General features: G+C 42.8%; 1 protein-coding gene across 1 annotated transcript in view; it reads left to right on the plus strand.

The window, feature by feature from the left end:
• The window catches only part of C7H19orf47 (chromosome 7 C19orf47 homolog), an 82,885-nt gene that overhangs the window by 53,456 nt on the left and 3,185 nt on the right, over nt 1-26,244 (plus strand). Inside the window, exon 6 of the mRNA XM_053721762.1 lies at nt 9,452-9,586. Within this exon, the coding sequence (XP_053577737.1) occupies nt 9,452-9,586 (135 nt within the window). The remainder of the gene's footprint in view (nt 1-9,451; nt 9,587-26,244) is intronic.

A 26,244-nucleotide genomic window follows, 5' to 3' on the forward strand; every position in this document is an offset into this window, starting at 1 on the left:
ATCCCAGGTGTAGACAATTGGGAGGCGGATTATCTCAGCCGCCAGACTTTACATCCAGGGGAGTGGTCTCTCCATCCAGATGTGTTTTCTCGGATTGTTCAGATGTGGGGTCTTCCAGAGAGAGATCTCATGGCCTCTCATCTAAACAAGAAACTTCCCAGATACCTGTCCAGGTCCAGGGATGTTCAGGCGGAAGCAGTGGATGCACTGACACTTCCTTGGTGTTATCATCCTGCTTACATCTTTCCGTCTCTAGTTCTTCTTCCAAGAGTGATCTCCAAAATCATCATGGAACAGTCTTTTGTGTTGCTGGTGGCTCCAGCATGGCAACACAGGTTTTGGTATGCGGATCTGGTTCAGATGTCCTGTTGCCCGCCTTGGCCACTTCCTTCACGGCCAGACCTACTATCTCAAGGTCCGTTTTTCCATCAGGATCTCAAATCATTAAATTTGAAGGTATGGTAATTGAACGCTTAGTTCTAAGTCATAGAGGTTTCTCTGACTCAGTGATTAATGCTATGTTACAAGCTCGTAAATCCGTCTCTAGGAAGATTTATTATAGAGTTTGGAAGACTTACATTTCATGGTGTTCTTCTCATAAATTCTCCTGGCTTTCTTTTAGAATTCCTAGAATTTTACAGTTCCTTCAGGATGGTTTGGATAAGGGTTTGTCTGCAAGTTCCTTGAAAGGACAAATCTCCGCTCTTTCTATTTTATTTCACAGAAAGATTGCTATACTTCCTGATATTCACTGTTTTTGTCTTGTAAGGTGTATCCAGTCCACGGATCATCCATTACTTGTGCGATATTCTCCTTCCCAACAGGAAGCTGCAAGAGGACCACCCACAGCAGAGCTGTCTATATAGCTCCCCCTCTCCCTGCCACCCCCTGTCATTCTCTTGCAGCTCTCGACAAGAAAGGAAGTAGTTAGAGAGATGTGGTGTAATTTAGTTGTTTTTCTTCAAATCAAATGTTTGTTATTTTTAAATGGTACCGGAGTTGTACTATTTTGGTCTCGGGCAGAAAGTAGAAGAAGAGTCTGCCTGTGGTCTTTAATGATCTTAGCAGGTTGTAACTAAGATCCATTGCTGTTCTCACACATAACTGAAGAGAGAGGTAACTTCAGCTGGGGAATGGCGTGCAGGGTTTCCTGCTATGAGGTATGTGCAGTTTAAATTTTTCTAGAGAAATGTAAATGCTAGAAAATGCTGTTAATACCGGATTTATCTGAGGTAAGCCTGATTACAGTGATTTAACAACAACTAGTATCATGCTTGCTGTTAGACGTAATACTCTTATTATTTTTCACATTTCTGACATATAAAAAGTTTGCTGGAAGTGCTTAAATGTTTTTTATATGCATATTGGTGATAAAACTTTATTGGGGCTTAGTTTTTTCCACATGGCTGGCTAATTTTTGCCTAGGGATAGTTTTGTTTGGCCTTTCACTGTGAATACATAAGTGGGAGGGGCCTAATTTCACGCCTAAATGCGCATTAGATTTTGCAGCCTGAGACATCCAGTTTCCCTTAAGGAGTCCCCTGAATGCTTAGGACCTCTCTGAAGGGTTTTTGTGCTTTCCAAAGTCGATTGTATGGGAAGGTAGGGCCACAGCAGAGCTGTGGCAGTTTGTTGTGACTGTTAAAAAAATGTTTATTTTGTTTTTTTGATCCGTTTTTGAAACTAAGGGGTTAATCATCCATTTTGTAAGTGGGTGCAATGCTCTGTTAGCCTATTATACACACTGTAAAAATTTCGTTTGATTTACTGCTTTTTATCACTGTTTTTCAAATTCTGACCTTTTTTATTTTTCTTAAAGGCACAGTACCATTTTTATTTTTTGCTTGTTTACCTTCATTAAAGTGTTTTCCAAGCTTGCTGGTCTCTTTGCTAGTCTGTTTAAACATGTCTGACATAGAGGAAACTCCTTGTTCATTATGTTTAGAAGCCATGGTGGAACCCCCTCTTAGAATGTGTACCAAATGTACTGATTTCACTTTAAGCAATAAAGATCATATTCTGTCTTTAAAAAATTTATCACCAGAGGAATCTGACGAGGGGGAAGGTATGCCGACTAACTCGCCTCACGTGTCAGAACCTTTAACTCCCGCTCAAGAGGCGCCAAGTACATCTAGCGCGCCCATGGCTTTTACTTTACAAGACATGGCGGCAGTCATGGATAATACCCTTTCAGCGGTATTATCCAGACTACCTGGGTTACGAGGAAAGCGAGACAGCTCTGGAGTTAGAAGGAATACAGAGCACTCTGACGCTTTAGTAGCTATGTCTGATACCCCCTCACAATATGCAGAAGCTGAGGAAGGAGAGCTTCTTTCTGTGGGTGATTTTTCTGACTCAGGGAGGATGCTTCAACCTGATTCTGATATGTCAACATTTAAATTTAAGCTTGAACACCTCCGCGTGTTGCTCAGGGAGGTTTTAGCTACTCTGAATGACTGTGACACCATTATAGTGCCAGACAAAATGTGCAGATTGGATAAATACTATGCAGTGCCGGTTTACACTGATGGTTTTTCCAATACCTAAAAGGTTTTCAGAGATTATTACTAAGGAATGGGATAGACCAGGTGTTCCGTTCTCTCCCCCTCCTGTCTTTAAGAAAATGTTTCCCATAGATTCTGCCACACGGGACTTATGGCAAACGGTCCCTAAGGTGGAGGGAGCAGTTTCTACTCTATCTAAGCATACTACTATCCCTGTCGAGGACAGTTGTGCTTTCTTAGATCCAATGGATAAAAAGTTAGAGGGTTACCTTAAGAAAATGTTTATTCAACAAGGTTTTATTCTACAGCCTCTTGCATGCATTGCCCCGGTCACTGCTGCTGCGGCCTTCTGGTTTGAGTCTCTGGAAGAGGCCTTACGGGTACAGACCCCATTGGATGATATTCTTGACAAGCTTAGAGCACTTAAGCTAGCCAATTCATTTGTTTCTGATGCCATTGTTCATTTAACTAAACTAACGGCTAGGAATTCTGGTTTTGCTATTCAGGCGCGTAGGGCGCTATGGCTTAAATCATGGTCAGCTGACTTTACTTTAAAGTCTAAGCTTCTTAATATTTCCTTCAAGGGGCAGACCCTATTCGGGCCTGGATTGAAGGAGATAATTTCTGATATTACTGGAGGAAAAGGTCATGCCCTTCCTCAGGATAGGTCTAACAAGTTAAGGACCAAACAAACTAATTTTCGTGCCTTTCGAAACTTTAAGACGAGTGCGGCATCAACTTCCTCTAATACAAAACAAGAGGGAAATTTTGCCCAGTCCAAGCCGGTCTGGAGACCTAACCAGACTTGGAACAAAGGTAAGCAGGCCAAGAAACCTGCTGCTGCCTCTAAGACAGCATGAAGGATTGGCCCCCGATCCGGTAACGGATCTAGTAAGGGGCAGACTTTCTCTCTTCGCCCAGGTTTGGGCAAGAGATGTCCAGGATCCCTGGGCGTTGGAAATTGTGTCCCAGGGATATCTTCTGGACTTCAGAGCTTCCCCTCCAAAAGGGAGGTTTTACCTTTCACAATTATCTGCAAACCAGATAAAGAGAGAGGCATTCTTACATTGTGTTCAAGACCTCCAAGTTATGGGAGTGATCCACCCAGTTCCAAAGGAGGAACAGGGTCAAGGTTTCTATTCAAATCTATTTGTGGTTCCCAAAAAAGAGGGAACCTTCAGACCAATATTAGATCTCAAGATCCTAAACAAATTTCTCAGGGTCCCATCATTCAAGATGGAGACTATTCGGACCATCCTACCTATGATCCAGAAGGGTCAATACATGACTACTGTGGACTTAAAGAATGCTTATCTTCACATTCCGATACACAAAGATAATCATCGGTTTCTCAGGTTTGCCTTCCTATACAGGCATTACCAGTTTGTGGCTCTTCCCTTTGGGTTAGCTACAGCTCCAAGAATCTTTACAAAGGTTCTGGGGGCACTTCTGGCAGTCCTAAGGCCGCGGGGCATAGCAGTAGCCCCTTACTTAGACGACATTCTGATACAGGCGTCAAATTTCCAAATTGCCAAGTCTCATACGGACATCGTTCTGGCATTCCTGAGGTCGCATGGGTGGAAGGTGAACGAAAAGATGAGTTCTCTATCCCCTCTCACAAGAGTTTCCTTTCTGGGAACTCTGATAGATTCTGTAGAAATGAGGATTTACCTGACAGAGGCCAGGTTATCAAAACTTCTAAATTCTTGCCGTGTTCTTTATTCTACTTCTCGCCCTTCGGTGGCTCAGTGTATGGAAGTAATCGGCTTAATGGTAGCGGCAATGGACATAGTTCAGTTTGCCCGCCTACATCTCAGACCGCTGCAACTCTGCATGCTCAGTCAGTGGAATGGGGATTACACAGATTTGTCCCCTCTACTAAATCTGGATCAAGAGACCAGGGATTCTCTTCTCTGGTGCCTATCTCGGGTCCATCTGTCCAAAGGTATTACCTTTCGCAGGCCAGATTGGACAATAGTAACTACAGATGCCAGCCTTCTGGGCTGGGGGTCAGTCTGGAACTCCCTGAAGGCTCAGGGATCGTGGACTCAGGAGGAGGTTCTCCCGATAAATATTCTGGAACTAAGAGCGATATTCAATGCTCTTCAGGCTTGGCCTCAGCTAGCAACAATGAGGTTCATCAGATTTCAGTCGGACATCATCACGACTGTAGCTTACATCAACCATCAAGGGGGAACAAGGAGTTCCCAAGCGATGTTGGAGGTTTCAAAGATAATTTGTTGGCCAGAGATTCACTCTTGCCACCTATCAGCTATCCATATCCCAGGAGTAGAGAACTGGGAGGCGGATTTTCTAAGTCGACAGACCTTTCATCCGGGGGAGTGGGAGATCCATCCGGAGGTGTTTGCACAGTTGATTCAACGTTGGGGCAAACCAGAACTGGATCTCATGGCGTCTCGCCAGAATGCTAAGCTTCCTTGTTACGGGTCCAGGTCCAGGGATCCCAAGGCAGCGCTGATAGATGCTCTAGCAGCGCCTTGGTCCTTCAACCTGGCTTATGTGTTTCCACCGTTTCCTCTGCTCCCTCGTCTGATTGCCAAAATCAAGCAGGAGAGAGCATCAGTGATTTTGATAGCACCTGCGTGGCCACGCAGGACTTGGTATGCAGATCTGGTGGACATGTCATCCTTTCCACCATGGACTCTGCCTCTAAGACAGGACCTTCTACTTCAGGGTCCTTTCAACCATCCAAATCTAATTTCTCTGAGACTGACTGCCTGGAGATTGAACGCTTGATTTTATCAAAGCATGGCTCCTCCGAGTCAGTCATTGATACCTTAATTCAGGCACGAAAGCCTGTCACCAGGAAAATCTATCATAAGATATGGTGTAAATATCTTCATTGGTGTGAATCCAAGGGTTACTCATGGAGTAAGGTCAAGGTTCCTAGGATATTGTCTTTTCTCCAAGATGGATTGGAGAAGGGTTTGTCAGCGAGTTCCATAAAGGGACATATTTGTGCTTTGTCTATTCTTTTGCACAAGCGTCTGGGGGATATTCCAGACGTTCAGGCATTTTGTCAGACTTTAGTTAGAATCAAGCCTGTGTTTAAACCTGTTGCTGCATGGAGTTTAAATTTAGTTCTTAAAGTTCTTCAAGGGGTTCCGTTTGAACCCTTGCATTCCATAGATATCAAGCTTTTATCTTGGAAAGTTCTGTTTTTGGTAGCTATCTCCTCGGCTCGTAGAGTTTGACAGTGTGATTCCCCTTATCTGATCTTCCATGCAGCTAAAGTAGTTTTGCGTACCAAACCTGGGTTTTTACCTAAGGTGGTATCGAATAAGAATATCAATCAGGAGATTGTTGTTCCGTCATTGTGTCCTAATCCTTCTTCAAAGGAACGTCGATTACACAATCTTGACGTGGTTCGTGCTTTAAAGTTTTATTTACAAGCTACTAAAGATTTTCGTCAAACATCTGCATTGTTTGTTGTCTACTCTGGACAGAGGAGAGGCCAAAAGGTTTCGGCAACTTCTCTTTCGTTTTGGCTAAGGAGTATAATATGCTTAGCTTATGAGACTGCTGGCCAGCAGCCTCCTGAAAGGATTACAGCTCATTCTACTAGAGCGGTAGCTTCCCCATGGGCTTTTAAAAATGAGGCTTCTGTTGAACAGATTTGTAAGGCGGCGACTTGGTCTTCGCTTCATACTTTTTCAAAGTTCTATAAATTTGATACTTTTGCTTCTTCGGAGGCTATTTTTGGGAGAAAGGTCTTGCAGGCAGTGGTGCCTTCAGTTTAAGTTCCTGCCTTGTCCCTCCCTTCATCCGTGTCCTATAGCTTTGGTATTGGTATCCCACAAGTAATGGATGATCTGTGGACTGGATACACCTTACAAGAGAAAACATAATTTATGCTTACCTGATAAATTTATTTCTCTTGTGGTGTATCCAGTCCACGGCCCGCCCTGTCATTTTAAGGCAGGTATATTTTATTTTTAAACTTCAAACTTCAGTCACCACTGCACCCTATGGTTTCCCCTTTCTCTTGCTTGTCTTCAGTCGAATGACTGGAGGTGGCAGGGAGAGGGGGAACTATATAGAGAGCTCTGCTGTGGGTGGTCCTCTTGCAGCTTCCTGTTGGGAAGGAGAATATCCCACAAGTAATGTATGATCCGTGGACTGGATACACCACAAGAGAAATAAATTTATCAGGTAAGCATAAATTATTTTTTTACAGGCTTTAGTTCGTATTAAGCCTGTCATTAAATAAATTTCTCCTCCTTGGAGTCTGAATTTGGTTCTGAAGGCTTTACAGGCTCCTCCATTTGAGCCTATGCATTCTTTGGACATTAATCTACTTTCTTGGAAAGTGTTGTTCCTTTTGGCTATCTCTTCTGCTAGAAGAGTTTCTGAGCTATCTGCTCTTTCTTGTGAGTCTCCTTTTCTGATTTTTCATCAGGATAAGGCAGTTTTGCAGACTTCTTTTCAATTTCAGAAAGACTTCCAGTCTATTTGTTTTATTTTCTGGTCCTAGGAAAGGTCAGAAGGCTTTTGCTATTTCCTTGGCTTCTTGGTTGAAACTTGATTCATCAAGCTTATTTGGAGTCGGGTCAGGCCCCGATTCAGAGAATTACAGCTCATTCTACTAGATCAGTTTCCACTTTGTGGGCTTTTAAGAATGATGCTTCAGTTGATCAGATTTGAAAAGTGGCGACTTGGTCCTCTTTGCATACATTTACTAAATTCTACCGTTTTGATGTATTTGTGGTGATTTGTAGACAAATCAATTTTTTTTATTTTATTGTGAATTGTTCAGTTGGTGTCCTTTTAACCACGCATGTCGTACAGGGTACGTTGCACACAACCTGGTCTTTAAAGATCAGCGAGGTACCCTGTACGACATCAGGGTTTAAAACGTCTGGAAGCGATCCTGATCGCTTCCAGCCGCTTTCAAGGTATTGCTGTGATGCCTCGAGATTGAGGCATTACTGCAATACCTTTTTTCGAAAACCGATGCAGAGAGCCACTCTGTGGCCCTCTCTCCACCGGTAGCAATGGGCCCGATCGTGGGTGGGCGGCCCATCGCTATCCGGTTTCTGAATGTGCAAGGTGCACGCCGGGTGCGTGCAGGGAGCGCGCATGCGCGCGATTGCGTAACAGCCACTGCCACCAATGAATTAATGAATGGGAGAGAGGGAGGGGGGAAATAATTGTCAAAGGATCTGGGAGAGGGAGGAGGGTATTGAGGGGGGGCAGCTACACTACAGAAAAAATGTAATTACATAAAAAAATAAATAAAAAAAAAAACATTTTTAGGAGGCAAATTGGGTACTGGCAGACAGCTGCCAGTACCCAAGATGGCAGCAAATAGGATGTGGGCAAGAGTTATAGAGCTGTTTGGGGGGATCAGAGAGGTTGGGGGCTAAAGGGGGGGGGTCCATCACAGCTAAACAGATATATAAAAAAAAAAAAAAATTCATAAAAAAATGCCTTTTATTTTAGTACTGGCAGACTTTCTGCCAGTACTTAAGATGGCGGGACAGTTGTGGGGTGGGGGAGGGAAGAAAGATGTTTGGGAGGGATCAGGGGGTCTGATGTTTCAGGTGGGAGGCTGATCTCTACACTAAAGCTAAAATTAACCCTGCAAGCTCCCTACAAGCTATCTAATTAACCCCTGCACTGCTGGGCATAATACACGTGTGATGCGCAGCAGCATTTAGTGGCCTTCTAATTGCCAAAAAGCAACTCAAAAGCCATAAATGTCTATTTCTGAACAAAGGGGATCCCAGAGAAGCATTTACAACCATTTATGCCATAATTGCAGCACAAGTTGTTTGTAAATAATTTCAGTGAGAAACCTAAAATTGTAAAAAATGTAACATTTTTTTTTTTTTTTTTATTTGATCGCGGTGAAATGGTGGCATGAAATATACCAAGATGGGCCTAGATCAATACTTGGGGTTGTCTACTACACTAAAGCTAAAATTAACCCTAGAAGCTCCCTACATGCTCCCTAATTAACCCCTTCACTGCTGGGCATAATACATGTGTGGTGCGCAGTGGCATTTAGCGGCCTTCTAATTACCAAAACGCAACGCCAAAGCCATATATGTCTGCTATTTATGAACAAAGGGGATCCCAGAGAAGCGTTTACAACCATTTATGCGATAATTGCACAAGTTGTTTGCAAATAATTTCAGTGAGAAACCTAAAGTTTGTGAAAAAAAATTATGAAAAAGTTAATTTTTTCTTTATTTGATCTCATTTGGCGGTGAAATGGTGGCATGAAATATACCAAAATGGGCCTAGATCAGTACTTTGGGATGTCTTCTAAAAAAAATATATACATGTCAATGGCTATTCAGGGATTCCTGAAATATATCAGTGTCCCAATGTAACTAGCTAACTAATTTTTCTCTCCATCTCTCTCAACTCCATCTCACTTTCTTTCTCTATTCTCGCTTTCTTTCTCTATTCTCGCTTTTTTCTCTTTCTCTATTCTCGCTTTCTTTCTCTATTCTCGCTTTCTTTCTCTATTCTCGCTTTCTTTCTCTATTCTCGCTTTCTTTCTCTATTCTCGCTTTCTTTCTCTATTCTCGCTTTCTTTCTCTATTCTCGCTTTCTTTCTCTATTCTCGCTTTCTTTCTCTATTCTCGCTTTCTTTCTCTATTCTCGCTTTTTTTCTCTATTCTCGCTTTTTTTCTCTATTCTCGCTTTTTCTATTCTCGCTTTCTCTAGTCTCGCTTTCTTTCTCTATTCTCGCTTTCTTTCTCTATTCTCGCTTTCTTTCTCTATTCTCGCTTTCTTTCTCTATTCTCGCTTTCTTTCTCTATTCTCGCTTTCTTTCTCTATTCTCGCTTTTTTTCTCTATTCTCGCTTTTTTTTCTATTCTCGCTTTTTTTTCTCTATTCTCGCTTTCTCTAGTCTCGCTTTCTTTCGCTATCATCAATCAACTAAAAGACTCTTCCACCATTTGTTACTTGTAGCTGCCACAAGGATGATTGCCAACAGTCTGAGCAGGGATTCTCCACCGTCCACTCCCGTCCGGCGCCCTGACACCAGTGCTTCCAAAATTTCTGTCACTGTGTCCAACAAAGTGGCCTTAAAAAATGCGCAAGCAGGTAAGCTCACTAAAGGTTAATTTTAAGACCACATAAAGCGTTACTTTGGTAAGGTAGAAACTTTCTTCAGGTATGTTTTTTTTTAATGACCTTCACATCCGGTTTCATTTTTCAAGTCTCCAGTTCAATGTCATCCTCCTAAAAATCCAATAGATTTGGAGCTCTATTTTTGCTTAAAATTGTATTTTGTTAATTTAAATGAATGCTAAACCCAAAAAATATTTTATTATTCAGGTAGAGAATGCAATTTTAAACAACGTTCCGATTTACTTCTGTTATCTAATTTTACTTCATTAGCAGCTTCTAAGCCAATCTAGATGTGTTTTTCAGCAAAGGATAACAAGAAAATGAAGTAAATTATGTAATGGAAGTAAATTAGAAAGTTGTTTAAAATTGCATGAGGGTTTAAAAGGGACACTTAACTCAGATTTTTTCTTTTGTGATTCAGATAGAGCATGCAATTTTAAGCAACTTTCTAATTTACTCCTATTTTCTCCAACATAGGTGTGTCCGGTCCACGGCGTCATCCTTACTTGTGGGATATTCTCTTCCCCAACAGGAAATGGCAAAGAGCCCAGCAAAGCTGGTCACATGATCCCTCCTAGGCTCCGCCTACCCCAGTCATTCTCTTTGCCGTTGTACAGGCAACATCTCCACGGAGATGGCTTAGAGTTTTTTAGTGTTTAACTGTAGTTTTTATTATTCAATCAAGAGTTTGTTATTTTGAAATAGTGCTGGTATGTACTATTTACTCAGAAACAGAAAAGAGATGAAGATTTCTGTTTGTATGAGGAAAATGATTTTAGCAACCGTCACTAAAATCCATGGCTGTTCCACACAGGACTGTTGAGAGCAATTAACTTCAGTTGGGGGAACAGTGAGCAGTCTCTTGCTGCTTGAGGTATGACACATTCTAACAAGACGATGTAATGCTGGAAGCTGTCATTTTCCCTCTGGGATCCGGTAAGCCATGTTTATTACGATTGTAAATAAGGGCTTCAAAAAGGGCTTATTAAGACTGTAGACTTTTTTTGGGCTAAATCGATTGATTATTAACACATATTTAGCCTTGAGGAATCATTTTATCTGGGTATTTTGATATAATAATATCGGCAGGCACTGTTTTAGACACCTTATTCTTTAGGGGCTTTCCCAAAGCATAGGCAGAGCCTCATTTTCGCGCCGGTGTTGCGCACTTGTTTTTGAGAGGCATGGCATGCAGTCGCATGTGAGAGGAGCTCTGTTACTTAGAAAAGACTTTCTGAAGGCGTCATTTGGTATCGTATTCCCCTTGGGGCTTGGTTGGGTCTCAGCAAAGCAGATACCAGGGACTGTAAGGGGTTAAAGTTCAAAACGGCTCCGGTTCCGTTATTTTAAGGGTTAAAGCTTCCAAATTTGGTGTGCAATACTTTTAAGGCTTTAAGACACTGTGGTGAAAATTTGGTGAATTTTGAACAATTCCTTCATGTTTTTTCGCATTTGCAGTAATAAAGTGTGTTCAGTTTAAAATTTAAAGTGACAGTAACGGTTTTATTTTAAAACGTTTTTTGTACTTGTTATCAAGTTTATGCCTGTTTAACATGTCTGAACTACCAGATAGACTGTGTTCTGAATGTGGGGAAGCCAGAATTCCTATTCATTTAAATAAATGTGATTTATGTGACAATGACAATGATGCCCAAGATGATTCCTCAAGTGAGGGGAGTAAGCATGGTACTGCATCATTCCCTCCTTCGTCTACACGAGTCTTGCCCACTCAGGAGGCCCCTAGTACATCTAGCGCGCCAATACTCCTTACTATGCAACAATTAACGGCTGTAATGGACAATTCTGTCAAAAACATTTTAGCCAAAATGAACACTTATCAGCGTAAGCGCGACTGCTCTGTTTTAGATACTGAAGAGCATGACGACGCTAATAATAATGTTTCTGAAGGGCCCCTAACCCAGTCTGATGGGGCCAGGGAGGTTTTGTCTGAGGGAGAAATTACTGATTCAGGGAACATTTCTCAACAAGCTGAACCTGATGTGATTGCATTTAAATTTAAGTTGGAACATCTCCGCATTCTGCTTAAGGAGGTATTATCCACTCTGGATGATTGTGACAAGTTGATCATCCCAGAGAAACTATGTAAAATGGACAAGTTCCTAGAGGTGCCGGGGCTCCCAGAAGCTTTTCCTATACCCAAGCGGGTGGCGGACATTGTTAATAAAGAATGGGAAAGGCCCGGTATTCCTTTCGTCCCTCCCCCCATATTTAAAAAATTGTTTCCTATGGTCGACCCCAGAAAGGACTTATGGCAGACAGTCCCCAAGGTCGAGGGAGCGGTTTCCACTTTAAACAAACGCACCACTATACCCATAGAGGATAGTTGTGCTTTCAAAGATCCTATGGATAAAAAATTAGGTTTGCTTAAAAAGATGTTTGTTCAGCAGGGTTACCTTCTACAACCAATTTCATGCATTGTCCCTGTCGCTACAGCCGCATGTTTCTGGTTCGATGAGCTGATAAAGGCGGTCGACAGTGATTCTCCTCCTTATGAGGAGATTACGGACAGAATCAATGCTCTCAAATTGGCTAATTCTTTCACCCTAGATGCCACTTTGCAATTGGCTAGGTTAGCGGCTAAGAATTCTGGGTTTGCTATTGTGGCGCGCAGAGCGCTTTGGTTGAAATCTTGGTCGGCTGATGTGTCTTCCAAGAACAAGTTACTTAACATTCCTTTCAAGGGGAAAACGCTGTTTGGCCCTGACTTGAAAGAGATTATCTCGGATATCACTGGGGGTAAGGGCCACGCCCTTCCTCAGGATCGGCCTTTCAAGGCAAAAAATAAACCTAATTTTCGTCCCTTTCGTAGAAATGGACCAGCCCATAGTGCTACGTCCTCTAAGCAAGAGGGTAATACTTCTCCAGCCAAGCCAGCTTGGAGACCAATGCAAGGCTGGAACAAGGGAAAGCAGGCCAAGAAACCTGCCACTGCTACCAAGACAGCATGAAATGTTGGCCCCCGATCCGGGACCGGATCTGGTGGGGGGCAGACTCTCTCTCTTCGCTCAGGCTTGGGCAAGAGATGTTCTGGATCCTTGGGCGCTAGAAATAGTCTCCCAAGGTTATCTTCTGGAATTCAAGGGACTTCCCCCAAGGGGGAGGTTCCACAGGTCTCAGTTGTCTTCAGACCACATAAAAAGACAGGCATTCTTACATTGTGTAGAAGACCTGTTAAAAATGGGAGTGATTCATCCCGTTCCATTAAGAGAACAAGGGATGGGGTTCTACTCCAATCTGTTTATAGTTCCCAAAAAAGAGGGAACGTTCAGACCAATCTTAGATCTCAAGATCTTAAACAAGTTTCTCAAGGTTCCATCGTTCAAGATGGAAACCATTCGAACTATTCTTCCTTCCATCCAGGAAGGTCAATTCATGACCACGGTGGATTTAAAGGATGCGTATCTACATATTCCTATCCACAAGGAACATCATCGGTTCCTGAGGTTCGCATTCCTGGACAAACATTACCAGTTCGTGGCGCTTCCTTTCGGATTAGCCACTGCTCCAAGGATTTTCACAAAGGTACTAGGGTCCCTTCTAGCTGTGCTAAGACCAAGGGGCATTGCTGTAGTACCTTACTTGGACGACATTCTGATTCAAGCGTCGTCCCTTCCTCAAGCAAAGGCTCACACGGACATTGTCCTGGCCTTTCTCAGATCTCACGGATGGAAAGTGAACGTGGAAAAGAGTTCTCTATCTCCGTCAACAAGGGTTCCCTTCTTGGGAACAATAATAGACTCCTTAGAAATGAGGATTTTTCTGACAGAGGCCAGAAAAACAAAACTTCTAGACTCTTGTCGGATACTTCATTCCGTTCCTCTTCCTTCCATAGCTCAGTGCATGGAAGTGATCGGGTTGATGGTAGCGGCAATGGACATAGTTCCTTTTGCACGCATTCATCTAAGACCATTACAACTGTGCATGCTCAGTCAGTGGAATGGGGACTATACAGACTTGTCTCCGAAGATACAAGTAAATCAGAGGACCAGAGACTCACTCCGTTGGTGGCTGTCCCTGGACAACCTGTCACGAGGGATGACATTCCGCAGACCAGAGTGGGTCATTGTCACGACCGACGCCAGTCTGATGGGCTGGGGCGCGGTCTGGGGATCCCTGAAAGCTCAGGGTCTTTGGTCTCGGGAAGAATCTCTTCTACCGATAAATATTCTGGAACTGAGAGCGATATTCAATGCTCTCAAGGCTTGGCCTCAGCTAGCGAGGGCCAAGTTCATACGGTTTCAATCAGACAACATGACAACTGTTGCGTACATCAACCATCAGGGGGGAACAAGGAGTTCCCTGGCGATGGAAGAAGTGACCAAAATCATTCTATGGGCGGAGTCTCACTCCTGCCACCTGTCTGCTATCCACATCCCAGGAGTGGAAAATTGGGAAGCGGATTTTCTGAGTCGTCAGACATTGCATCCGGGGGAGTGGGAACTCCATCCGGAAATCTTTGCCCAAGTCACTCAGCTGTGGGGCATTCCAGACATGGATCTGATGGCCTCTCGTCAGAACTTCAAAGTTCCTTGCTACGGGTCCAGATCCAGGGATCCCAAGGCGGCTCTAGTGGATGCACTAGTAGCACCTTGGACCTTCAAACTAGCTTATGTGTTCCCGCCGTTTCCTCTCATCCCCAGGCTGGTAGCCAGGATCAATCAGGAGAGGGCGTCGGTGATCTTGATAGCTCCTGCGGGGCCACGCAGGACTTGGTACGCAGATCTGGTGAATATGTCATCGGCTCCTCCTTGGAAGCTACCTTTGAGACAAGACCTTCTTGTTCAGGGTCCGTTCGAACATCCGAATCTGGTTTCACTCCAGCTGACTGCTTGGAGATTGAACGCTTGATCTTATCGAAGCGAGGATTCTCAGATTCTGTTATCGATACTCTTGTTCAGGCCAGAAAGCCCGTAACTAGAAAGATTTACCACAAAATTTGGAAAAAATATATCTGTTGGTGTGAATCTAAAGGATTCCCTTGGGACAAGGTTAAGATTCCTAGGATTCTATCCTTCCTTCAAGAAGGATTGGAAAAGATTATCTGCAAGTTCCCTGAAGGGACAGATTTCTGCCTTGTCTGTGTTACTTCACAAAAAGCTGGCCGCTGTGCCAGATGTTCAAGCCTTTGTTCAGGCTCTGGTTAGAATTAAGCCTGTTTACAAACCTTTGACTCCTCCTTGGAGTCTCAATTTAGTTCTTTCAGTTCTTCAGGGGGTTCCGTTTGAACCCTTGCATTCCGTTGATATTAAGTTATTATCTTGGAAAGTTTTGTTTTTAGTTGCAATTTCTTCTGCTAGAAGAGTTTCAGAATTATCTGCTCTGCAGTGTTCTCCTCCTTATCTGGTGTTCCATGCAGATAAGGTGGTTTTACGTACTAAACCTGGTTTTCTTCCAAAAGTTGTTTCTAACAAAAACATTAACCAGGAGATTATCGTACCTTCTCTGTGTCCGAAACCAGTTTCAAAGAAGGAACGTTTGTTGCACAATTTGGATGTTGTTCGCGCTCTAAAATTCTATTTAAATGCTACAAAGGATTTTAGACAAACATCTTCCTTGTTTGTTGTTTATTCCGGTAAAAGGAGAGGTCAAAAAGCAACTTCTACCTCTCTCTCTTTTTGGATTAAAAGCATCATCAGATTGGCTTACGAGACTGCCGGACGGCAGCCTCCCGAAAGAATCACAGCTCATTCCACTAGGGCTGTGGCTTCCACATGGGCCTTCAAGAACGAGGCTTCTGTTGATCAGATATGTAGGGCAGCGACTTGGTCTTCACTGCACACTTTTACCAAATTTTACAAGTTTGATACTTTTGCTTCTTCTGAGGCTATTTTTGGGAGAAAGGTTTTGCAAGCCGTGGTGCCTTCCATTTAGGTGACCTGATTTGCTCCCTCCCTTCATCCGTGTCCTAAAGCTTTGGTATTGGTTCCCACAAGTAAGGATGACGCCGTGGACCGGACACACCTATGTTGGAGAAAACAGAATTTATGTTTACCTGATAAATTACTTTCTCCAACGGTGTGTCCGGTCCACGGCCCGCCCTGGTTTTTTTTTAATCAGGTCTGATATTTATTTTCTTTAACTACAGTCACCACGGTACCATATGGTTTCTCCTATGCAAATATTCCTCCTTAACGTCGGTCGAATGACTGGGGTAGGCGGAGCCTAGGAGGGATCATGTGACCAGCTTTGCTGGGCTCTTTGCCATTTCCTGTTGGGGAAGAGAATATCCCACAAGTAAGGATGACGCCGTGGACCGGACACACCGTTGGAGAAAGTAATTTATCACGTAAACATAAATTCTGTTTTTTCTTCGTTCTCTTGCTACCTTTATTTGAAAAAGGCATCTAAGCTAAGGAGCAAGCCAATTTTTGTTTTAGAACACTGAACAGCACTTGTTTATTGGTGGGTGAATTTATCCACCATTCAGCAAGAACTAAGGTTGTTCACCAAAAATGGGCCGGCATCTAAACTTTCATTCTTGCTTTTCAAATAAAGATACCATGAATAAAATTTGATAATAGGAATAAATTAGAAAGTTGCTTAAAATTGCATGCTCTATCTGAATGACGAAAGAAAATTTCTTTCATGTAATTAGCAAGAGTCCATGAGCTAGTGACGTATGGGATATACATTCCTACCAGGAGGGGCAAAGTTTCCCAAACCTTAAAATGCCTATAAATACACCCCTCACCACACCCACAATTCAGTTTTACAAACTTTGCCTCCGATGGAGGTGGTGAAGTAAGTTTGTGCTAGATTCTACGTTGATATGCGCTCCGCAGCAAGTTGGAGCCCGGTTTTCCTCTCAGCGTGCAGTGAATGTCAGAGGGATGTGAGGAGAGTATTGCCTATTTGAATGCAGTGATCTCCTTCTACGGGGTCTATTTCATAGGTTCTCTGTTATCGGTCGTAGAGATTCATCTCTTACCTCCCTTTTCAGATCGACGATATACTCTTATATATATACCATTACCTCTGCTGATTCTCGTTTCAGTACTGGTTTGGCTTTCTACAAACATGTAGATGAGTGTCCTGGGGTAAGTAAATCTTATTTTCTGTGACACTCTAAGCTATGGTTGGGCACTTTGTTTATAAAGTTCTAAATATATGTATTCAAACATTTATTTGCCTTGACTCAGAATGTTCAACTTTCCTTATTTTTCAGACAGTCAGTTTCATATTTGGGATAATGCATTTGAATTAATCATTTTTTCTTACCTTCAAAAATTTGACTCTTTTTTTCCTGTGGGCTGTTAGGCTCGCGGGGGCTGAAAATGCTTCATTTTATTGCGTCATTCTTGGCGCGGACTTTTTTGGCGCAAAAATTATTTTCCGTTTCCGGCGTCATACGTGTCGCCGGAAGTTGCGTCATTTTTTGACGTTATTTTGCGCCAAAAATGTCGGCGTTCCGGATGTGGCGTCATTTTTGGCGCCAAAAGCATTTAGGCGCCAAATAATGTGGGCGTCTTATTTGGCGCTAAAAAATAAGGGCGTCGCTTTTGTCTCCACATTATTTAAGTCTTCTTTTTTCAGTGCTTCTGGTTGCTAGAAGCTTGTTCTTTGGCATTTTTTCCCATTCCTGAAACTGTCATTTAAGGAATTTGATCAATTTTGCTTTATATGTTGTTTTTTCTCTTACATATTGCAAGATGTCTCACGTTGCATCTGAGTCAGAAGATACTACAGGAAAATCGCTGTCTACTGCTGGAGCTACCAAGCTAAGTGTATCTGCTATAATTTTTGGTATCTGTTTCTCCAGCTGTTGTTTGTATTGCATGTCATGACAAACTTATTAATGCAGATAAAATTTCCTTTAGTACTGTTACATTACCTGTTGCTGTTCCGTCAACATCTAATTTTCAGAGTGTTCCTGATAAACATAAGAGATTTTATTTTTTAAATCCATTAAGATGGCTATGTCTGTTATTTCTCCTTCTAGTTTACATAAAAGTCTTTTAAAACTTCTCTTTTTTCAGATGAATTTTTAAATGAACATAATCATTCTGATACTGATAATGGTTCTTCTGGTTCAGAGGTTTCTGTCTCAGAGGTTGATGCTGATAAATCTTTGTATTTGTTCAAGATGGAATTTATTCGTTCTTTATTTAAAGAAGTATTAATTGCATTAGAAATAGAGGATTCTGGTCCTCTTGATTCTAAATCTAAACGTTTAAATAAGGTTTTTAAATCTCCTGTAGTTATTCCAGAAGTGTTTTATCTCCCTGATGCTATTTCTGAAGTAATTTCCAGGGAATGGAATAATTTGGGTAATTCTTTTACTCCTTCTAAACGTTTAAGCAATTATATCCTGTGCCATCTGACAGATTAGAGTTTTTTTGGGACAAAATCCCTAAGGTTATGGGGCTGTCTCTACTCCTGCTAAATGTGCTACTATTCCTACGGCAGATAGTAATTCATTTAAGGATCCTTTAGATAGGAAAATTGAATCCTTTCTAAGAAAAGCTTACTTATGTTCAGGTAATCTTCTTAGACTTGCTATATTTTTAGCGGATGTTGCTGCAGCTTCAACTTTTTGGTTAGAAGCTTTAGCGCAACAAGTAACAGATCATAATTTTGTAGCATTATTATTATTCTATAACATGCTAATAATTTTATTGGTGATACCATCTTTTGATATCATTAGAGTTGATGTCAGGTATATGTCTCTAGCTATTAGCTAGAAAAGCTTTATGGATTAAACTTGGAATACTGATATGTCTAAGTCAACTTTGCTTTCCCTTTCTTTCCAGGGTAATAAATTATTATTTCAACTGTTTCTGGAAGGAAGGGAACTTTTTTTCCAAAGGATAAAAAATCTAAGGTAAATTTAGGTCTAATAATCATTTCGTTCCTTTCCTCACAATAAGGAACAAAAGCCTGATCCTTCATTCTCAGGAGCGGTATCAGTTTGGAAACTATTTCCAGTTTGGAATATATCCAAGCCTTTTAGAAAACCTATAGCCAGCTCCTAAGTACCCATGAAGGTGCGGACCTTATTCCAGCTCAGCTGGTATGGGGCAGATTACGTTTTCTTCAAAGAAATTTTGATCAATTCCGTTCTCAATTTCTGGTTTCAGAACATTGTTTCAGAAAGGTACAGAATTGGCTTCAGTTAAGGCCTCCTGCTAAGAGATTTTTTTCTTTCCCGTGTCCCAGTTAACACAGCAAAGGCTCAGCATTTCTGAAATGTGTTTCAGATCTAGAGTTGGCTGGAGTAATTATGCCAGTTCCAGTTCTGGAACAGGGGCTGGGGTTTTATTTTATCTCTTCATTGTACCAAAGAAGGTCAATTCCTTCAGACCAGTTCCGGATCTATCAATATTGAATCGTTATGTAAGGATACCAACATTCAAGATGGTTACTGTAGGACTGTCCTGCCTTTTGTTTAGCAAGGGCATTATATGTCTACAATAGATTTACAGGATGTGTATCTACATATTCCGATTCATCCAGATCACTTTTAGTGTCTGAGATTCTCTTTTTAGACAAGCATTACCAGTTTTGTGGCTCTACCGTTTGGCCTAGCCTCAGTTCCAAGAATTTTTTTCAAAGGTTCTCGGTGCCTTTCTTTCTGTAATCGGAGAACAGGGTTTTTTGGAATTTCCTTATTGGACAATATCTGGGTACTTGCTCAGTCTTCTCATTTTCGAAGAATCTCATACGAATCGACTTGTGTTGTTTCTTCAAGTTCATGGTTGGAGGATCAATTTACCAATCAGTTCATTGATTCCTCAGACAAGTGTAACCTTTCTCCAACATAGGTGTGTCCGGTCCACGGCGTCATCCTTACTTGTGGGATATTCTCTTCCCCAACAGGAAATGGCAAAGAGCCCAGCAAAGCTGGTCACATGATCCCTCCTAGGCTCCGCCTACCCCAGTCATTCTCTTTGCCGTTGTACAGGCAACATCTCCACGGAGATGGCTTAGAGTTTTTTAGTGTTTAACTGTAGTTTTTATTATTCAATCAAGAGTTTGTTATTTTGAAATAGTGCTGGTATGTACTATTTACTCAGAAACAGAAAAGAGATGAAGATTTCTGTTTGTATGAGGAAAATGATTTTAGCAACCGTCACTAAAATCCATGGCTGTTCCACACAGGACTGTTGAGAGCAATTAACTTCAGTTGGGGGAACAGTTAGCAGTCTCTTGCTGCTTGAGGTATGACACATTCTAACAAGACGATGTAATGCTGGAAGCTGTCATTTTCCCTCTGGGATCCGGTAAGCCATGTTTATTACGATTGTAAATAAGGGCTTCAAAAAGGGCTTATTAAGACTGTAGACTTTTTTTGGGCTAAATCGATTGATTATTAACACATATTTAGCCTTGAGGAATCATTTTATCTGGGTATTTTGATATAATAATATCGGCAGGCACTGTTTTAGACACCTTATTCTTTAGGGGCTTTCCCAAAGCATAGGCAGAGCCTCATTTTCGCGCCGGTGTTGCGCACTTGTTTTTGAGAGGCATGGCATGCAGTCGCATGTGAGAGGAGCTCTGTTACTTAGAAAAGACTTTCTGAAGGCGTCATTTGGTATCGTATTCCCCTTGGGGCTTGGTTGGGTCTCAGCAAAGCAGATACCAGGGACTGTAAGGGGTTAAAGTTCAAAACGGCTCCGGTTCCGTTATTTTAAGGGTTAAAGCTTCCAAATTTGGTGTGCAATACTTTTAAGGCTTTAAGACACTGTGGTGAAAATTTGGTGAATTTTGAACAATTCCTTCATGTTTTTTCGCATTTGCAGTAATAGTGTGTTCAGTTTAAAATTTAAAGTGACAGTAACGGTTTTATTTTAAAACGTTTTTTGTACTTGTTATCAAGTTTATGCCTGTTTAACATGTCTGAACTACCAGATAGACTGTGTTCTGAATGTGGGGAAGCCAGAATTCCTATTCATTTAAATAAATGTGATTTATGTGACAATGACAATGATGCCCAAGATGATTCCTCAAGTGAGGGGAGTAAGCATGGTACTGCATCATTCCCTCCTTCGTCTACACGAGTCTTGCCCACTCAGGAGGCCCCTAGTACATCTAGCGCGCCAATACTCCTTACTATGCAACAATTAACGGCTGTAATGGACAATTCTGTCAAAAACATTTTAGCCAAAATGAACACTTATCAGCGTAAGCGCGACTGCTCTGTTTTAGATACTGAAGAGCATGACGACGCTAATAATAATGTTTCTGAAGGGCCCCTAACCCAGTCTGATGGGGCCAGGGAGGTTTTGTCTGAGGGAGAAATTACTGATTCAGGGAACATTTCTCAACAAGCTGAACCTGATGTGATTACATTTAAATTTAAGTTGGAACATCTCCGCATTCTGCTTAAGGAGGTATTATCCACTCTGGATGATTGTGACAAGTTGGTCATCCCAGAGAAACTATGTAAAATGGACAAGTTCCTAGAGGTGCCGGGGCTCCCAGAAGCTTTTCCTATACCCAAGCGGGTGGCGGACATTGTTAATAAAGAATGGGAAAGGCCCGGTATTCCTTTTGTCCCTCCCCCCATATTTAAAAAATTGTTTCCTATGGTCGACCCCAGAAAGGACTTATGGCAGACAGTCCCCAAGGTCGAGGGAGCGGTTTCCACTTTAAACAAACGCACCACTATACCCATAGAGGATAGTTGTGCTTTCAAAGATCCTATGGATAAAAAATTAGAAGGTTTGCTTAAAAAGATGTTTGTTCAGCAGGGTTACCTTCTACAACCAATTTCATGCGTTGTCCCTGTCGCTACAGCCGCATGTTTCTGGTTCGATGAGCTGATAAAGGCGGTCGATAGTGATTCTCCTCCTTATGAGGAGATTATGGACAGAATCAATGCTCTCAAATTGGCTAATTCTTTTACCCTAGACGCCACTTTGCAATTGGCTAGATTAGCGGCTAAGAATTCTGGGTTTGCTATTGTGGCGCGCAGAGCGCTTTGGTTGAAATCTTGGTCGGCTGATGCGTCTTCCAAGAACAAGCTACTTAACATTCCTTTCAAGGGAAAAACGCTGTTTGGCCCTGACTTGAAAGAGATTATCTCTGATATCACTGGGGGTAAGGGCCACGCCCTTCCTCAGGATCGGCCTTTCAAGGCAAAAAATAAACCTAATTTTCGTCCCTTTCGTAGAAACGGACCAGCCCAAAGTGCTACGTCCTCTAAGCAAGAGGGTAATACTTCTCAAGCCAAGCCAGCTTGGAGACCAATGCAAGGCTGGAACAAGGGAAAACAGGCCAAGAAACCTGCCACTGCTACCAAGACAGCATGAAATGTTGGCCCCCGATCCGGGACCGGATCTGGTGGGGGGCAGACTCTCTCTCTTCGCTCAGGCTTGGGCAAGAGATGTTCTGGATCCTTGGGCACTAGAAATAGTCTCCCAAGGTTATCTTCTGGAATTCAAGGGGCTTCCCCCAAGGGGGAGGTTCCACAGGTCTCAGTTGTCTTCAGACCACATAAAAAGACAGGCATTCTTACATTGTGTAGAAGACCTGTTAAAAATGGGAGTGATTCATCCTGTTCCGTTAAGAGAACAAGGGATGGGGTTCTACTCCAATCTGTTCATAGTTCCCAAAAAAGAGGGAACGTTCAGACCAATCTTAGATCTCAAGATCTTAAACAAGTTTCTCAAGGTTCCATCGTTCAAGATGGAAACCATTCGAACTATTCTTCCTTCCATCCAGGAAGGTCAATTCATGACCACGGTGGATTTAAAGGATGCGTATCTACATATTCCTATCCACAAGGAACATCATCGGTTCCTAAGGTTCGCATTCCTGGACAAGCATTACCAGTTCGTGGCGCTTCCTTTCGGATTAGCCACTGCTCCAAGGATTTTCACAAAGGTACTAGGGTCCCTTCTAGCTGTGCTAAGACCAAGGGGCATTGCTGTAGTACCTTACTTGGACGACATTCTGATTCAAGCGTCGTCCCTTCCTCAAGCAAAGGCTCACACGGACATAGTCCTGGCCTTTCTCAGATCTCACGGATGGAAAGTGAACGTGGAAAAGAGTTCTCTATCTCCGTCACCAAGGGTTCCCTTCTTGGGAACAATAATAGACTCCTTAGAAATGAGGATATTTCTGACAGAGGCCAGAAAAACAAAGCTTCTAGACTCTTGTCGGATACTTCATTCCGTTCCTCTTCCTTCCATAGCTCAGTGCATGGAAGTGATCGGGTTGATGGTAGCGGCAATGGACATAGTTCCTTTTGCACGCATTCATCTAAGACCATTACAACTGTGCATGCTCAGTCAGTGGAATGGGGACTATACAGACTTGTCTCCGAAGATACAAGTAAATCAGAAGACCAGAGACTCACTCCGTTGGTGGCTGTCCCTGGACAACCTGTCACGAGGGATGACATTCCGCAGACCAGAGTGGGTCATTGTCACGACCGACGCCAGTCTGATGGGCTGGGGCGCGGTCTGGGGATCCCTGAAAGCTCAGGGTCTTTGGTCTCGGGAAGAATCTCTTCTACCGATAAATATTCTGGAACTGAGAGCGATATTCAATGCTCTCAAGGCTTGGCCTCAGCTAGCGAGGGCCAAGTTCATACGGTTTCAATCAGACAACATGACAACTGTTGCGTACATCAACCATCAGGGGGGAACAAGGAGTTCCCTGGCGATGGAAGAAGTGACCAAAATCATTCTATGGGCGGAGTCTCACTCCTGCCACCTGTCTGCTATCCACATCCCAGGAGTGGAAAATTGGGAAGCGGATTTTCTGAGTCGTCAGACATTGCATCCGGGGGAGTGGGAACTCCATCCGGAAATCTTTGCCCAAGTCACTCAGCTGTGGGGCATTCCAGACATGGATCTGATGGCCTCTCGTCAGAACTTCAAAGTTCCTTGCTACGGGTCCAGATCCAGGGATCCCAAGGCGGCTCTAGTGGATGCACTAGTAGCACCTTGGACCTTCAAACTAGCTTATGTGTTCCCGCCGTTTCCTCTCATCCCCAGGCTGGTAGCCAGGATCAATCAGGAGAGGGCGTCGGTGATCTTGATAGCTCCTGCGTGGCCACGCAGGACTTGGTATGCAGATCTGGTGAATATGTCATCGGCTCCACCTTGGAAGCTACCTTTGAGACGAGACCTTCTTGTTCAGGGTCCGTTCGAACATCCGAACCTGGTTTCACTCCAGCTGACTGCTTGGAGATTGAACGCTTGATCTTATCGAAGCGAGGGTTCTCAGATTCTGTTATCGATACTCTGGTTCAGGCCAGAAAGCCTGTAACTAGAAAGATTTACCACAAAATTTGGAAAAAATATATCTGTTGGTGTGAATCTAAAGGATTCCCTTGGGATAAGGTTAAGATTCCTAAGATTCTATCCTTCCTTCAAGAAGGATTGGAAAAAGGATTATCTGCAAGTTCCCTGAAGGGACAGATTTCTGCCTTGTCTGTGTTACTTCACAAAAAGCTGGCAGCTGTGCCAGATGTTCAAGCCTTTGTTCAGGCTCTGGTTAGAATTAAGCCTGTTTACAAACCTTTGACTCCTCCTTGGAGTCTCAATTTAGTTCTTTCAGTTCTTCAGGGGGTTCCGTTTGAACCCTTACATTCCGTTGATATTAAGTTATTATCTTGGAAAGTTTTGTTTTTAGTTGCAATTTCTTCTGCTAGAAGAGTTTCAGAATTATCTGCTCTGCAGTGTTCTCCTCCTTATCTGGTGTTCCATGCAGATAAGGTGGTTTTACGTACTAAACCTGGTTTTCTTCCAAAAGTTGTTTCTAACAAAAACATTAACCAGGAGATTATCGTACCTTCTCTGTGTCCGAAACCAGTTTCAAAGAAGGAACGTTTGTTGCACAATTTGGATGTTGTTCGCGCTCTAAAATTCTATTTAGATGCTACAAAGGATTTTAGACAAACATCTTCCTTGTTTGTTGTTTATTCCGGTAAAAGGAGAGGTCAAAAAGCAACTTCTACCTCTCTCTCTTTTTGGATTAAAAGCATCATCAGATTGGCTTACGAGACTGCCGGACGGCAGCCTCCCGAAAGAATCACAGCTCATTCCACTAGGGCTGTGGCTTCCACATGGGCCTTCAAGAACGAGGCTTCTGTTGATCAGATATGTAGGGCAGCGACTTGGTCTTCACTGCACACTTTTACCAAATTTTACAAGTTTGATACTTTTGCTTCTTCTGAGGCTATTTTTGGGAGAAAGGTTTTGCAAGCCGTGGTGCCTTCCATTTAGGTGACCTGATTTGCTCCCTCCCTTCATCCGTGTCCTAAAGCTTTGGTATTGGTTCCCACAAGTAAGGATGACGCCGTGGACCGGACACACCTATGTTGGAGAAAACAGAATTTATGTTTACCTGATAAATTACTTTCTCCAACGGTGTGTCCGGTCCACGGCCCGCCCTGGTTTTTTTAATCAGGTCTGATAATTTATTTTCTTTAACTACAGTCACCACGGTACCATATGGTTTCTCCTATGCTAATATTCCTCCTTAACGTCGGTCGAATGACTGGGGTAGGCGGAGCCTAGGAGGGATCATGTGACCAGCTTTGCTGGGCTCTTTGCCATTTCCTGTTGGGGAAGAGAATATCCCACAAGTAAGGATGACGCCGTGGACCGGACACACCGTTGGAGAAAGTAATTTATCAGGTAAACATAAATTCTGTTTTTTAGGTTTCTAGAATAGATTCAGTGTCTATGACTCTGTCCTTGTCAGACAAGAGAAGTTTAACATTGATATCAGCTTGTCAAAACCTTCAGTCACAATCATTCCCTTTGGTAGCCTTATGCATGGACATTTTAGGTCTTAGGACTGCCGCATCAGATGCGATCTCCTTTGCTCGTTTTCACATGCGACCTCTTCAGCTCTGTATGCTGAACCAATGGTGCAGGGATTACTCAAAGATATCTCTATTAATATCTTTAAACCGATTATACGACACTCTCTGACATGGTGGGCAGATCACCATCGTTTAGTTCAGGGGGCTTCTTTGTTCTTCCGACCTGGACTATAATCTCAACAGATGCAAGTCTTACAGGTTGGGGAGCTGTGTGGGGGTATCTGACGGCACAAGGGGTTTGGGAATCTCAGGAGGTGAGATTTCCGATCAATATTTTGGAACTCCGTGCAATTTCAGAGCTCTTCAGTCTTGGCCTCTTCTGAAGAGAGAGTTGTTCATTTGTTTTCAGATAGACAATGTCACAACTGTGGCATACATCAATCATCAAGGAGGGACTCACAGTCCTCTGGCTATGAAAGAAGTATCTCGAATTTTGGTTTGGGCGGAATCCAGCTCCTGTCTAATCTCTGCGGTTCATATCCCAGGTATGGACAATTGGAAAGCGGATTATCTCAGTCGCCAAACGTTGCACCTGGGCGAATGGTCTTCACCCAGAGGTATTTCCTCAGATTGTTCAAATGTGGGTACTCTCAGAAATAGATCTGATGGCTTCTCATCTAAACAAGAAACTTCCCTGGTATCTGTCCGGATCCAGGGATCCTCGGGCGGAGGCAGTGGATGCATTATCTCTTCCTTAAAAGTGTCATCCTGCCTATATCTTTCCGCCTCTAGTTCTTCTTCCAAGGGTATTCTCTAATATTCTAAAGGAATGCTCGTTTGTCCTGCTGGTAGCTCCAGCATGGCCTCACAGGTTTTGGTATGCGGA

Source organism: Bombina bombina, chromosome 7 (genome assembly GCF_027579735.1).
Source record: "Bombina bombina isolate aBomBom1 chromosome 7, aBomBom1.pri, whole genome shotgun sequence".
In the NCBI taxonomy this organism is placed as follows: Eukaryota; Metazoa; Chordata; class Amphibia; order Anura; family Bombinatoridae; genus Bombina; species Bombina bombina.